The following is a 15,783-nucleotide window of genomic DNA, read 5'->3' as shown; positions in this document are numbered from 1 at the left end:
CATTGTTTCATTTCATATTTGTTACATGTAATCTTTTGGTTCAACTTTCATGTATAATAAGCCCCATCAACAGGGGGAACATATTAGGTGTACGCTAATAAGCTGTAGAAAGAATATTAATTTAAAAGACTTGTTCATAAAAGAAAGAATTGGTCAGGAGAAGGGCCTGAGAACAGTCAATATTCACACTTCTAGGTGTCAATGTTTTTAAATAGGATGTCCAGTAAGCCTCCCTTTGTAGTAGTAGGATCTCGATGTTACGTCCTCTCCTTGGTAGAGCAACATGCTCAATGCCTGTGCATTTTGAGGGAGGAGATTGGATGGTTAGCTTCAACAAAGTGGGCTGCTACTGGATAGTCAATGTTCTTACACCTGATCGAGCTGCGGCGGGGGGGGGGAACCCATGGCTACTTCCTGAATTTGAAGGAAAAAGTCTGACTCAAAGACAAAGTAGTTATTGGATAATACCAGTTCAGTAAGTTGTGTGATGCAATCATTGGATGGAGCAAGGGCAGAGTCTCTCTGCTGAAGGAAGTGTTGCAGCGCCTGCAAGCCTCCAGTGTGTGGAATGTTAGTGTACAAGCTCTCCACATCAAAAGTGGCGAGCAGGGTGTCCTCTAGTATCCTTCCTAAGCCCTCTATCAATGAGATCATGTGACTAGTGTCTTTGACATAAGATGGGAGATTCTCACAGAAGAGATTATAACAGAACATTGCCAAGATGTTCATAGATGACCAGCAGGGTCAGATAATAATAATCACAGTGGTTGTAGAGGGTGCAACAGGTCAGCACCGCAGGAGTAAATGTCAGTTGGCTTTTCATAGCCGATCATTCAGAGTATCTCTACCGCACCTGCTGTCTCTAGAGAGTTGAAAACAGCAGGTCTGGGACAAGGTAGCACATCCAGTGAAGTGGTCAAGGTTCCATAGCCGCAGGCAGAACAGTTGAAACTGTAGCAGCAGCACAACCAGGTGGACAGCAAGGAGTCATCAGGCCAGGTAATGTTGAGCGAGAGAGAGAATATACACACAGGACACTGGATAAGACAGGAGAAATACTCCAGATATAAGACTGACCCTAGCCCCCTAGACACATAAACTATTGCAGCATAAATGCTGGAGGCTGAGACTGGAGGGGTCGGGAGACACTGTAGCCCTGTCCGACGATACCCCCGGACAGGGCCAAACAGGCAGGATATAACCCCACCCACTTTGCCAAAGCACAGCCCCCGCACCACTAGAGGGATATCTTCAACTACCAACTTACCATCCTGAGACAAGTTTGAGTATAGCCCACGAAGATCTCCCCCACGCTACGAACCCGAGGTGGGGCGCCAACCCGGACAGGAAGATCACGTCAGTGACTCAACCCACTCAAGTGACTCAGCCCTCCTAGGGATGGCATGGAAGAGCACCAGTAAGCCAGTGACTCAGCCCCTGTAATAGGGTTTGAGGCAGAGAATCCCAGTGGAGAGAGGGGAACCGGCCAGGCAGAGACAGCAAGGGCGGTTCGTTGCTCCAGTGCCTTTCCGTTCACCTTCACACTCCTGGGCCAGACTACACTCAATCATAGGACCTACTGAAGAGATGAGTCCTCAATAAAGACTTAAAGGTCGAGACTGAGTCTGCGTCTCTCACGTGGATTGGCAGACCATTCCATACAAATGGAGCTCTATAGGAGAAAGCCCTGCCTCCAGCTGTTTGCTTATAAATTCTAGGGACAGTAAGGAGACCTGCGTCTTGGGACCGTAGGTATAGGTATGTACGGCAGGACCAAATCGGAAAAATAGGTAGGAGCAAGCCATGTAATACTTTGTAGGTTAGCAGTAAAACCTTGAAATCAGCCCTAGCCTTAACAGGAAGCCAGTGTAGAGAGGCTAGCACTGGAGTAATATGATCAAATTTGGGGGTTCTAGTCAAGATTCTAGCAGCCGTGTTTAGTGCTAACTTAAGTTTATTTTGTTCTTTATCTGGGTAGCTGGAAGGTAGAGCATTGCAGTAGTCAAACCTAGAAGTGACAAAAGCATGGATGAATTTTTCTGCATCATTTTTGGACAGAAAGTTTCAGATTTTTGCAATGTTATGTAGATGGAAAAAGGCTGTCCTTGAAACAGTCTTGATATGTTCATCAAAAGAGAGATCAGGGTCCAGAGTAATGCCGAGGTCCTTCAGTTTTATTTGAGAGGACTGTAGAACCATCAAGATTAATTGTCAGATTCAAAAGAAGATCTCTTTGTTTCTTGGGACTTAGAACTAGCATCTCTGTTTTGTCCGAGATTAAAAGTAGAACAATTGCTGCCATCCACTTTCTTATGTCTGAAACACAGGCTTCCAGGGAGGTCAATTTTGGGGCTTCACCATGTTTCATCGAAATGTACAGCTGTGTGTCGTCTGCATAGCAGTGAAAGTTAACATTATGTTTCCAAATGACACCACCAAGAGGTAAAATATATAGTGGTCCTAAAATGGAGCCTTGAGGAACACTGAAATGTACAGTTGATTTGTCTGAGGACAAACCATCTACAGAGACAAACTGATATCTTTCCAACAGATAAGATCTAAACCAGGCCAGAACTTGTCCGTGCAGACCAATTTGGGTTTCCAATCTCTCCAAAAGTATTTGGTGATTGGTGGTATCAAAAGCAGCACTCAGGTCTAGGAGCAGATGCAGAGCCTAGGTCTGACGCCATTAAAAGATAATTTACCACCTTCACAAGTGTAGTCTCCCTTTTGCGGGATGCGCGGGGGATATGGTCACTAGTGTAACCAGGAGGAGAGGCCTCATTTAGCACAGTAAATTCATCAGCCTTAAGCCATGTTTCAGTCAGGCCAATCACATCAAGATTATGATCAGTGATTAGTTAATTGACTATAACTGCCTTGGAAGTGAGGGATCTAACATTAAGTATCCCTATTTTGAGATGTGAGATATCACAATCTCTTTCAATAATGACGGGAATGGAGGAGGTCTTTAAGGCGAACACAGCCATGTTTAGTTTTGCCCAACCTAGATCGAGGCACAGACAGGGTCTCAGTGGGGATAGCTGAGCTGACTACACTGACTGTGCTAGTGGCAGACTCCACTAAGCTGTCAGTCTGACTAGCTAACTGGCCTGCAGGCTGTGGATGCTGTCAACATCAGATCTGTAAATTGGGTGTAAACTCAATCAACATTTGGAAATTATTGCTCAGGGATAGATAGCTTAAATTATTTTTACAAAAAAATCATAAATCAAGAGTTCAGATGTGATTAGCACATTTCATATTTTCACTCGTAATATATTGAGAACAAAAGTGTTGGGTGGAGTAGATTAAGTTACCAATACTTTTGATACCAGTACCAATACAACTGCTGCAAACATGTTAATAATGTGTTATAACTCAATATACTGTGGATAACAGTGGCTTCTGTCTTAAGTTTTCAGACAGTCTTCCAACCAGCTATGCGAAATGCACCCTAATGTAGGGTGAAACTGTAACTCTCTCTATGGGTGCAAAAAAGCCATAACACAACAAAATTGTGAACCAGGTTTAAAAGCTCTGTAACACTAACCATTATAAATGTCTAATGCCTCCGTTTGAACACAGATGTACAGACTGGACTGTTTTGAATTAACATGCCTTGCTTCAAATGTACAAAGTTAATTACTCGTTATTAAACATTGAATACAAAAACATCTTCACGCGGCTCATTGTAAAAATGAATTATTCCACTCTAAATGTATGGGGAGACTTTGTAACAATAGCACAAACTGTGATAATGAAGGACTCATTCATCAGAGATTGAATAGATATTTTCCCAACCTTTCTGTCATTATCATCCCTTAGAATTCTATTGATACTGGCTGGCCTGGAATATTGCTTGATTATTATGATGATAAAAGTCACAAAATGGGTTTACCATTCTTTCACCAATATCCCATGAATAAACTGTGGTGTATATATTAATAAGAAAATGTTCATAATGTGTAAGACTTGATGGCACGTGCACAGAGGTCTTCTGCGAGACGTCTGTCTGGAGGTGATGAGAGATCTGATTAGTTGAGGAGAATTAGGGGCCGTACCAGAATGTGGTCTCATCATTTATAAGCATCTTGAAAATGTATAGCATATCTCTGCAGTTTATGGTGTGAGAAGGTAAGTTAATCACAATTCATTAAATATTAGCTAGCTAAGTGTAGCTAACCACACATTGCACAAAGCATCTTTGACATTCCCTTTTGATTAGCTAGCAAGTGGTTCCTAAGTGGTTGCTAGGTGGAGCTGGAGGAAGATTGCTGGCTACTTAGCTGCTGGCTATCTAGCTAACGTTAACTATGTCGTGGCAATGCATAACATCGTTGTCTCGTGTAAAGCGTACTAAACTCTTCAATAATTAACTTCACTCTTGCATAAGTAGTTCATTCAGCTAGCTCAATAAGTATCGTGAACTTATTCACCTCCCAGGCCTCTGGCTAACGTTAGCCAGTAAAAGGCCTAGGCTTGTGGAAGCAGTGTATTACTTGACAGCGTGTTTACATGCATTTACGCATGGTCTATTCCATCCTAGTTGCAACCAACTACGAAATCGGCCGGTCATGGAGGGCAATGGGTGCGATGAACATCGGAATTATGAAATACTTGCAGAGATAGGCGAAGGCGCATATGGCAAAGTGTACAAGGCCAGAGAGGTCCGCGATCAACAGCGACTCGTAGCGGTGAAGAAGTTGAACATACCCGGACACACGGAGAGTGGGATCCCTGCTTTCATGATCCGAGAGGTGGCGCTCTTGCGTAAGATCGGGTATTTCAACCATCCCAACATTGTAAAGTAAGTTCATTTTTCTGGAATATAATTATATCTGAAAATGTTTGCATAGCCTATGAATTATACATAATTATCTTTAGGTTTAAAATCAGTTTGATGGTGTTTTATAATTGTATACCATGTTGTTTGTCATGCCATTTCATTAGCAGAAATGGTTCACAATGATTGACCTTAATTGCTGATCTTACTGAAAGGTTGTTGGATGTATCTGCTGGTCTGAAGAACAGGAGTTTGGACCTGATGCTGGTGTTTGAGTACATCGACCAAGACCTGTCTACCTTCCTCACCACGGTCCCCAGCACTGGACTGAGTCTTGACAAAATTAAGGTGGGAATTCTCCCCCTTACATACCTGCATCTGAATAAAATCTCAATGACTCCAAAGCACTCCATTAAGAATTAGTATAACATTTTACTCTACTCTCTTTTGAACTTTTCATAACAGATGTCCTCATATCTTTTCAGAATAAGCCACAGTCAGAGAAAGTGTTTGAGCAATGCTGTCATGCTGCTTCCTGTCTGTACAGGATGTGATGGTGCAGCTGCTGCAAGGGCTGGACTTCCTGCACACCAACATGCTGGTGCACCGCGACCTGAAGCCGGAGAATGTACTGGTTAGTAGCCGTGGAGAGGTGAAGATCGCTGACTTTGGGCTGGCGCGCATCTACACCTATCACATCGCCCTTACACCCTGTGTAAGTCTACAGAGTAGAACATCCTCCTTTTCAATGCACAATCTGTTCAATTGTCACGGTGCCATTGTCCCCCAGCCTAACTAAGGTAAAGGAACTATACTTTTTACTACTTATCTTTCTCTCTATGTCCTATCCAACGTCTCACACCCTCTCCCTTCCTTTCCCTCACTCTCTCTCTCTTCAGGTGGTGACACTGTGGTACAGGGCCCCCGAGGTGCTGCTCCACTCTGGTTACATGTCCTCCGTGGACATGTGGAGCGCTGGCTGCATTTTTGCCGAACTATTCCTTTTGAGACCGTTGTTCCGTGGATACACTGAGGCTCAGCAGCTCCAGAAAATCTTTGAGTGAGTTTTTTTCTTCTACCGTGCTCTACTTTTGATCGGTCATTTATGATAAGCATTTGAATAATGTATGATGTGTGTTTTACCAGTGCCTTGTGTTGGGGGTGTGTCTGTGCTCTTCCCCATGTCCCACAGGGTGATTGGCTTGCCCAGCGAGGAGGACTGGCCCAGGGAGAGCCCCATCTCATACTCTCGTAGCTGGTGCCCCAGAGACCCCTGCACACAGCTCTTATCCAACCTGGGCCAGGAGGAGAACAACCTACTCCTTGTATGTACAATATACACATTTTGAGTCATGTTTCTGTTACAAGGCATTTACCATGTTAATGAATAATTGAATTCTATTGTACTTTTAAAGCACACACTTGCTCTCTGCCTGCAGCAATGTCTAGAGTTCAGCCCGACCAATCGCATCTCAGCTTCCAGAGCCCTCTCCCACCCTTTCCTGGTGTGCGCCTGAGGACTCATAACCTGGCAGGATGTGGAGAGGATGAAGGAGAGCTGGGACAGAGGTTCATTTCCCTTGGAATCCTTTTACCTAGCCTATAGAACACTGAGGGTTCTCGTGCCGTAAGATCCAATGTACCTGTATCGAAATGTATAATTTTTTGGAATGGAAATAAAAGTGAAAATATTTAGAAGGTAAATCTGCAGGTTAAGCAATAAAGTGGGCACCATGCCACTGTTTTGGTAAAAAGTTGAGAGATGGGGGTGGAGAAATTGAACTAATCTCAAATTCATAGACAGAGCTAAGGATGCAAAGACTGACCATCTATGATATAAAAATTATAGATTTAACTGTGTTTTAAAGCTATATAGTGTTTGTTAACATTATGTACAAACAATGAAGTTAAACAGGCTTATTTATTGGGCTCCGATGGGGTGCGACAGTTGAACTAAGCTAATTAGGTATTTATAAGTTATATTCTTTAACAATCAATGGGTATATATCATCAATTTAAAAGTCAAAACATTTATGTAGTGTTGCCCCTTTAAAGGTAATTTGTTCTCAACATGAATATCCAAATCTTGACTGGTTTTATCTGAAATGCATTTCTGAAGACTAGTTTCGTATTATGAAAAAACACATTTATATCAAGCGATGTAGAAACTGCGATTCTTATGGCATGAAAACCCAAAGTGGAAGGAAAAGGAAAGTTTATAGTAATTTAAATTACAACAAATATATTGCTTTACTACAACAAATTAGTTTATAGCTAGAATTCTTAATTGCTACATCTATTTTTTTTTTTTTTTACTTATACATGAATAATACATACCCATTCATTCTTGAAGAATATAACTTTTAAATGCCTCATGAGCTTAGTTCAACTGTTGTACCCCATCAGAAACCAAAATATAAGCTTGTTTTACTCCAGTGTTTGTGAACGATGTAAATGTAAACAAACACTGTATAACCTCAAAACATGTTTAAACCTATCATTTTTATATCATGGGTGGTCAGTCCTTGCATCCATAGCTCTGTCTTTGAATTTGAGAGTTCGTTACATTTCCCCAGGCCCATCCCTCAGATTTTAACCAAACCAGAGGTGGGGTGGCCACTTTGTTATTGTTTCAACAACAAAAAATGCATTGTTGCTTGATTTGTTTTCCACTCAGTATTTGATACCGGGCAGTCAGAATGCAGAAACAAGAGCTGCTAGAACATTTTGCAGGAGAACAAAATGTTAATCATTCAGAATGTGTATGCTTTCATTTATTACTGAGGCATATTGTTGTTACAAGTGCTATTATTCATCTCCAGCTGCTGCAGTGGATGACAGTGCTGTATGAGCATATAAGTGAATGCATTCTTTTTTATATTGTTCCAACTGCACCTTTGGTTCTTTATGGCCCTTTTTATTTCCTATATATATATATATATTCTTTGTTTAGATACTTGGAAAGGTCATACCTGTACATCTGTTTTATTGGCCATAACATACACTTTCTTTTTAAGTTTTGAGGTGCAATTTTAATGTTAGGGGCATTTTTTCAGGACAGAGAACATTCTGTGATCTTGTTTTATTTGAGCAAATGTAAATTCATTTGATTATTAGTACTTTCGACAGTGTTACTGATTTCACTCATTCAATTGAGCAGCACCTGTTATTGGACTTGGTTTGATTTCACCCACATCTTACAAGTATTTTAATGAAGATATGTTCACAATATCATGTTACCAAATGTCTGTTTTACTATTTTGTACAAGAAACATGGCTATAAGGTTATCCCACCTCCACGACCTTAAGTGGTTACAGCCACAGTGCTGTTTACCCTTTCCTTTCATGACCGTTGACCTTAGTATGGCCACACAGGGTCAAGTGCAATGATGTTTATAAGGTCAGATATATTGTTATTGTTCAAGACCTGAAGTGGCCCAAGCTAGAGTATGAATCAAACGTCAGACTTTCTCTGGCATACTGCACTTAGGGAGAGGTTATTCTAAGTAGTTATCCGTGACTTTGTGTTATTTTAGAAGTTAGGGAGAGGTTATTCTAAGTAGTTTTCCGTGACTTGGTGTTATTTTAGAAGTTGTATCTTTGGCCTCTTCAGATGTGGGACTGCCCGTGCTGCATCCTTCCCTCTCCCTTGTTGCCTAATTTGTACACCGGCCTCTATCCCAGCTCTCTGATCTGTTCCCCCTTTCAATATAGTCTGGGCCTTGTACTCTGTTAATTTAAAGGCCGAGTCAACGATATGACGTAGATGCACAAAGTAACATTTTCCGCAACAACTAAGAGCATTGGAGCGCAATGCTAAACTTCACTGTTTTGGTCCCGTGGCTTCCACGTTGTAAAAGTGTGATGCGAACCTGTGCGCAAGCGCAGATAGAGTTAGACCGTTTGAGAGCGAAGTCTTGCATCTGGCTCATTTTGCATCACACTCATTGCAATATTTGCGTTAGTGCTTGTGCAACGTCATTTCGCTAACTAACTTTAAGTTAAGTGGCAAAGTGCCTGTTTGGGAACTGGAGCCAGTGTTTTATACTGAGAGTTGGTAGGGTACTTCTCAAATGAGTTTGCCTTACAGTATTTTGTGTTAACTTTCAAACAGGTGCATTTTATTCCTGAGTCATATTTATATAAATACAAGTCTCTTTACGTTTCAAGTTATCTTTATTCAAGTGTATCTTGATCCATGAAATGGAGATGTAGCCTATGCTGTTGCAAAGAAGTTAACACATCCAATCATAGCTTAAACGATAGAGATGACCATGCTCTATTGACAGTGTGCTGACATTGTACTGGTTCTGTCAGTTGCTGTCTATAGCTCTCCCAGCCTTGGCCCCTGCATGTGGCATGCCGCAGAGCCCGGGCGAGGGGAGGGGGTTATATTTTTAACCGGGACACGCTGCGCTCTGCGCTCGCCGTAAATGGTCTTTCACGCTCTCTGTTGCTGCGGCGCACAAATGCCCAGTCCCTGCTGTTGTTAGTGACCATAGCCGGTCCCCTACGATTCGAGTACATGTAAGTACCCTAGCAAAATTCCATTATGTTGGCTTCTAAAACAAAACATGTTGAAAGCCTACTTACAATGGGAATTGTTTAGCTTTTCGTTCATTGTAAATTACACCGTGAGTTTTAGTGCGCTTTGGCACAACTAGATTACAACAGTTGATTTGAGTCAAATAAACGGACACATTTTCGGACATAGTTCATTTAAATAATTTGCATTTAAATACAAATTTGATCTATTAATCGTATAGCTACACAGTTAGAAAAACCTCTTCAGTGCGCACGAGTGGCAAGGAAAATAGACCCTCGAATTGTGTCCATTACGCGTCAGTAACTGACAAGGAATTGTGTCCCGATTGCAAGGTCTTCCCCAGGTTTTTTTTTTCGTTGGCATTTGGTATCAAATAGTGATTATAATCTGTTAATAGATCTGTAATATCAAACTGCGGAGAGACTTGTTCGGCCTAATGTCATTATCTTTCCAAACATTTGACTTGAGACTTGTTTGCATAGGAAAATTGCTCTCATTCGTGCCATGACTCATGTCTTGTTTTGTCATAGTGTTTTTTTTTTCTTCGTTTGCGTTCTTTCATACTATACTGTGAGATCCTATTTTTGGATAAATATTTGGTGGTAATGATGTTTGTTGCCATGGTGTTTTCTGTGGTGAGCTACTGACTGTTGTGGCTGATGTAGAGGGTGGAAGTTAGAGTGGACTGGCATATCAACTAGGACTGAACTACATGTACAGAAAGGAATAGTGATGTCATCATTGTAATTCATCACATGTAATTCATGTGATTTAGGCTAGATCTTTTGGATGCCATCTGGCATTGGTGGAGCAAAATTTCCCCAATTGTTCACACTTGGATGTCACACAGTATACAACTGTTAATGTGTCATATCATTCCAGGGGCGGGTTACCGTATGAGGGGCGGAGGGGTGGGTTACAGTATGAGGGGTGGAGGAGGAGGAGGAGGAGGAGAGCTACAGCTGCTCTAGAGGGATTATGTTCCGTAGTGTAGATAAGTCCTAGAAGCTGCAGTTGTTATCATTTCTAAACTCAATTAGAGTGTATTTGTATAGGCTCTGCAGAAGTCTGCCCCAGTGATTGCAGCATTCTGAGCTATTTAAACCCAGAGCATTTTATTTTAAATACAAGGCTCTGGTTAAATCTATCCCCAATTCACCTGCATCACATGTCCATTGTGCCCAGTGATTATCCAGAACATGGGTACAGAGAGAGGTAACACCCCTTAAGCCTTCCACATGCTTCGGTTCGGCTAGCGCCTAGACGAACCGAATGAGTGTGCTCGCACACCCCCTTAATAGACCTTCGCTTGAAAAGCTAGAAAAAAAGTGGCAATAGTACTGTTTTGTCCATCTTGAGACGCCGTAGCCAGTATACACTTCCTCAAAATAGTCAGAAATAATCTAAGATAACTCAAGAAATCTGTCATTCATTTTGACATTTTCTGCCGAGGAGATCTTTTTACATCGAACTAAGATGTTTGGTGCGGTATTTCTCAAGTGAAAAAATGTTGCATGAAAACGATTGGTCTCTCATTGAATGACAACAAACACTTCATTTAAGAATCCATATTGTTCACCAATCACCGTAGAAGGGGCGTAGACTTCGGCTACCGATTTCGGCTTGCCTCAAGAAAAAATGTAATGTGCACAAACAGCTGAAAAACCCCTTGCCCGAAGACCAGAACGAACAAAAAGTTGTCATAATATATGCACAAAGTGTTCAGAACTGTTTCAGCTGGGAAGCATGCGGACGCCTTTAGAATGGGAAGAGTGGATGGGAAGCCACCGCTCAACTGCCCTTAAGTTACTCTGCTGCCCAGTGGGGGGCTACAGATCTAATCACGTGTAATTCTTCTCTGTCTCTTTAATCTGGCCTTTACAGTCTGTTCCTTTCCTGAACTTGGTGACATCATCTGATGTAACTCCTTTAACTTCAATGGGGGAAGATGTGAGTTCAGAGACCCCATGTTTGGGAAAAATCCATTGCATTTGTACTGGAAGTTCTAAGGTTTAGTACGGACATTATCTATGAATAATCATTTTATGATTATAGATTACTGTGTGGGCATTTTGAGTTCTGTTAAACCAAAAAACAAATGCTAATAGGATAAGGGGCAGTGGCGATTTTTGGTAGGGCGAAATCTTTAAAATGTGTGATGCATGCCAGCAAAGCCAATACACAACACTAAACAATACATTAATTGCACTGTTAGGGCCTACATAAAGCTGTCCCAACAGCAGAGTCCCAACAGCAGTACCAACACCTTATCACTGCTACACCTGGCTATCAGCTGAGCCTTGTCTGGCAGTGAAACAGTTCATTCAGCCTCATTTACTGCCTTTAAAAAAAACATAGCTGATATGGCTGACTTGCATAAACAAATGTGGTTTCTACTCACAATTGAGATGTACAAACTATGGCATAAGGGGACAACAAACGGATAAGAGGCAATCCGTTATTTCGATTAAGACATCACTGAGCGAGCTAGAACGGATGTAGTCAATATGTTCAGCACTTTTGAAATGTACAGCGATAGAATTCAGAACATGGGCCGTTCTTACAGTGTTCTCCCTGTACAACAAGTCAGAACCGTGGGATAAATTAAGGGGGCATAAGCAGACAATGAAAACTCTTAAAATATTCAATGATTATATTTCTCAAAACAGGTTATAGGCTACATGTGCACCACCAAGTCAGAACAGTAGGTGAAATTAAGAGGTGAAAATAAACCAAATTATTAGGGTGAGGCACATGGGCTTACTACACAACATACACTTAGTATTACTTTCTTAGCTACAGTATACATATCTCCCTGGCATATTACATCATTTATGCAGCAGCATACAATATATTTTTGGACTCACCTTGTTGTGCTGTGATCACTTGAACAGGAAGTTGGCGCAGAGGTCCATCAGGGCAAATTTTGTCATCAAAGTCTGCCGTTCTCTGGATTTATGGTGCTTTCAAGACAACTGGGAATTAAAAGAATAATCATTTGAATCATGATGATGTCAGTGATCTTCAGGTCGTATGTCTAGAAAGAGGTCCGAGTTCCAGATTTACAATTCCGAGTTGGATGAAAGTTCAAAACGTATTTTCCCAGTCGTAGCTCACTTTTCCCGAGTTCCCAGTTGTTTTGAACTCACTAAAGTCAGATTTTGCAGTTCCGAGTTAACAGTTGTTTTGAGCGCGGCACAAATCATGCTTAATTGATAGCATGGCCAATGTTGAATGTTTATAATTTTAAACTAGGAACAAATATATTTAATCTTAGACTTGGGACCACACAGCCACTCCACTGAATAGCAGGCTAATGATTGCTTTGTAATGCTTGCAGTTGCTTTGCAATGCTTGCAGTTAGCCACTGATTCCTTCCAAACCACTCATTGTCGAATTTGCGATATCCAACTTGTCATGTAATGTTTATGCCCAATGGCCGATGAGCACCGATACGTTTTATCTATAATTTCTGTTCATTATTTCTCTTCATATTGGGGCAGCAGGTAGGCTAGTGGTTAGAGCATTGGGCCAGTAACTGAAAGGTTGCTAGATCGAATCCTTGAGCTGACAAGGTAAAAATCTGTCATTCTGCCCCTGAACAAGGCAGTTAACCCACTGTTCCTAGGCCATCATTGTAAATAAGAATTTGTTCTTAACTGACTTGCCTAGTTAAATAAAGGTTAAATAAAAAATATGACAGGGATTAAAAAGGATTTGCCAGTAGATTGTCGACTTGATTCATGATGATGACTGCTAGCTAAGATTTTATCTGTGGCCAATGACCTTGAGCCTTCTTCGATGGGCACTTCTAATGTAACTCTATGGCAGCACCCAAGGGGCTTGAATTTTCGAGGTCTACCCTTAGACTTGGCGGTGACGTAGTGTCCACATGAGTGACAGAACACTGAACCAATCACGACGCAATGCTCTGTATTTTTCTGCTGGCTAGCCCCACCACCACAGAAAGCACTGAGCTAGGCTGAAACACCTGCATTTTGGAGCTGCCTTACTCAAGAAAACAAAAAAGACGCAAAACAGGCAAGCCTCCCTTTTTATTTTTGGGACTCTGCCCCATCTGCCCTGAATGATGGGTCGCCACTGGTAAGGGGATACCTAGCCAGTTGCACAACTGAATGCATTCAACCGAAATGTGTCTTCGCAATTTCACCCAACCCTTCTGAATCAGAGAGGTAATATGTCCTACATCACAGAAGGCTGGTGGAAACTTAATTGGGGAGGACGGGCTTGTTGTAATAGCTGGAGCTGTGCAGGTGGAATGGTATCAAACACATGGCTTCTATGTGTTTGATGCCATTCCATTTGCTCCTTTCCAGCCATTATTATGTGCCGTCCTAACTTCAGGAGCTGCCACTGTCCTGCACTACATGACCAAAAGTATGTGGAGACCTGCTCATCGACCATCTCATTCCAAAATCATGGGCATTAATATGGAGTTGGTCCCTCCTTTGCCGCTATAACAGCCTCCACTCTTCTGGGAAGCCTTTCCACTAAATGTTGAAAGATTGCTGCAGGGACTTGCTTCCATTCAGCCACAAGGGCATTAGTGAAGTCGGGCACTGATGTTGGGCGATTAGGCCTGGCTCCCAGTCGGCGTTCAATTCATCCCAAAGATATTCGATGGGGTTGAGGTCAGGGCTCTGTGCAGGCCAGTCAAGTTCTTCCGCACTGATCTCGACAAACCATTTCAGTGGACCTCACTTTGTGCACGGGGCATTGTCATGCTGAAACAGAAAAGGGCCTTCCCCAAACTGTTGCCACAAAGTTGGAAGCACAGAATCATCTAGAATGTCATTGTATGCTGTAGCGTAACGATTTCCCTTCACTGGAACTAAGGGCCCTAGCCTGAACCATGAAAAACAGCCCCAGACCATTATTCCTCCTCCACCAAACTTTACAGTTGGTACTATGCATTCGGGCACAGAACACAGAACAGCGCAAACTGGCTCTAACATGAATAGAAAGAGGAGAAGGAGGCCCCGGTGCACAACTGAGCAAGAGGACAAGTACATTAGAGTGTTTAGTTTGAGAAGCAGACGCCTCACAAGTTCTCAACTGGCAGCTTCATTAAATAATACCTGCAAAACACCAGTCTCAATGTCAACAGTGAAGAGGCGACTCCGGGATGCTGGCCTTCTAGGCAGAGTTGCAAAGAAAAAGCCATATCTCAGACTGGCCAATAAAAGGAAAAGATTAAGATGGGCAAAAGAACACAGACACTGGACAGAGGAACTCTTGCCTAGAAGGCCAGCATCCCGAAGTCTCCTCTTCACTGTTGACGTTGAGACTGGTGTTTTGCAGGTACTATTTAATGAAGCTGCCAGTTGAGGACTTGTGAGGCATCTGTTTCTCAAACTAGACACTCTAATGTACTTGTCCTCTTGCTCATTTGTGCACCGGGGCCTCCCACTCCTCGTTCTATTCTGGTTAGAACCAGTTTGCGCTGTTCTGTGAAGGGAGTAGTACACAGCATTGTACGAGATCTTCAGTTTCTTGGCAATTTCTCGCATGGAATAGCGTTCATTTCTCAGAACAAGAATAGACTGACGAGTTTCAGAAGAAAGGTCTTTGTTTCTGGCCATTTTGAGCCTGTAATCGAAACCACAAATGCTGATGCTCCAGATACTCAACTAGTCTAAAGAAGGCCAGTTGCATTGCTTCTTTAATAAGAACAACAGTTTTCAGCTGTGCTAACATAATTGCAAAAGGGTTTTCTAATGATCAATTAGCCTGTACGCCTATGTAGATATTCCGCAAAAAATCAGCCATTTCTAGCTACGATAGTCATTTAGTCAATGTCTACACTGTATTTCTGATCAATTTGATGTTATTTTAATGGACAAAATGTTTTGCTTTTCTTTCAAAATCAAGGACATTTCTAAGTGACCCCAAACTTTTGAACGGTAGTGTACTTTTGTATATATAATGTACATTAAAGCTGTTCGTAGCAGTTCTTCAATGCCCTGTGTGTCCTCAGGGTCAGCGTGGGACTGGGGTGAAAGAGGGACATAAAAGATAGTGTCCGTGACTACTTCACCTCAGCTCTGTTTACAATGACATGTGGGGAGATACGATACTCACCTTCCGTTTTACCTCATTAAAACCTCTCTGTGAACTTACTTTTGCAAGTTGATTCAACTTTATCTTGGCAATAGTGTATACAGTATCATTGCTCTGTGTATTCCTAGCGAGTACTAACTAGTCTGTTCTTCTGGGTGCTTTAGAACAAACTTGTTAACTAGTGTTACTGGATTAGGGACTGATGATCCATGCTGAGCTCAGATGGCAACCAACCTCTCTCACCCAATCCAGCCCTGCCTAGCCCGTCACATGACCTCTGCACCGGTCTGCCAAAAAGATGGACACTGTCTCCTTCTTCATTGTCTTACTCTCACTCAATTACATGGTATTGGGACGTTTCTCATCTTGC

General features: G+C 42.1%; 2 protein-coding genes across 7 annotated transcripts in view; both read left to right on the top strand.

The window, feature by feature from the left end:
- The first annotated feature begins 3,974 nt into the window (after positions 1-3,974).
- cdk21 (cyclin-dependent kinase 21) lies at positions 3,975-7,088 on the top strand. The gene is made up of 7 exons (XM_014192765.2): positions 3,975-4,137; positions 4,550-4,810; positions 5,002-5,134; positions 5,334-5,501; positions 5,686-5,846; positions 5,979-6,111; positions 6,226-7,088. Exons 2-7 carry the CDS (start codon positions 4,578-4,580, stop codon positions 6,301-6,303), a joined length of 906 nt encoding a protein of 301 aa, XP_014048240.1. The 5' UTR covers positions 3,975-4,137; positions 4,550-4,577; the 3' UTR covers positions 6,304-7,088.
- Positions 7,089-7,179: 91 nt separating this feature from the next.
- The window catches only part of LOC106600794 (supervillin), a 38,087-nt gene continuing 29,483 nt past the window's right edge, over positions 7,180-15,783 (top strand). For all 6 annotated transcript variants that reach the window (XM_014192462.2, XM_014192466.2, XM_014192463.2 and 3 more), the window contains exon 1: positions 7,180-9,313. The gene's annotated coding sequence lies outside the window, so the exon portion shown is untranslated. The remainder of the gene's footprint in view (positions 9,314-15,783) is intronic.

Source organism: Salmo salar, chromosome ssa03 (genome assembly GCF_905237065.1).
Source record: "Salmo salar chromosome ssa03, Ssal_v3.1, whole genome shotgun sequence".
NCBI classification, from domain to species: domain Eukaryota; kingdom Metazoa; phylum Chordata; class Actinopteri; order Salmoniformes; family Salmonidae; genus Salmo; species Salmo salar.
This window is presented reverse-complemented; position numbering and strand designations above follow the sequence as displayed.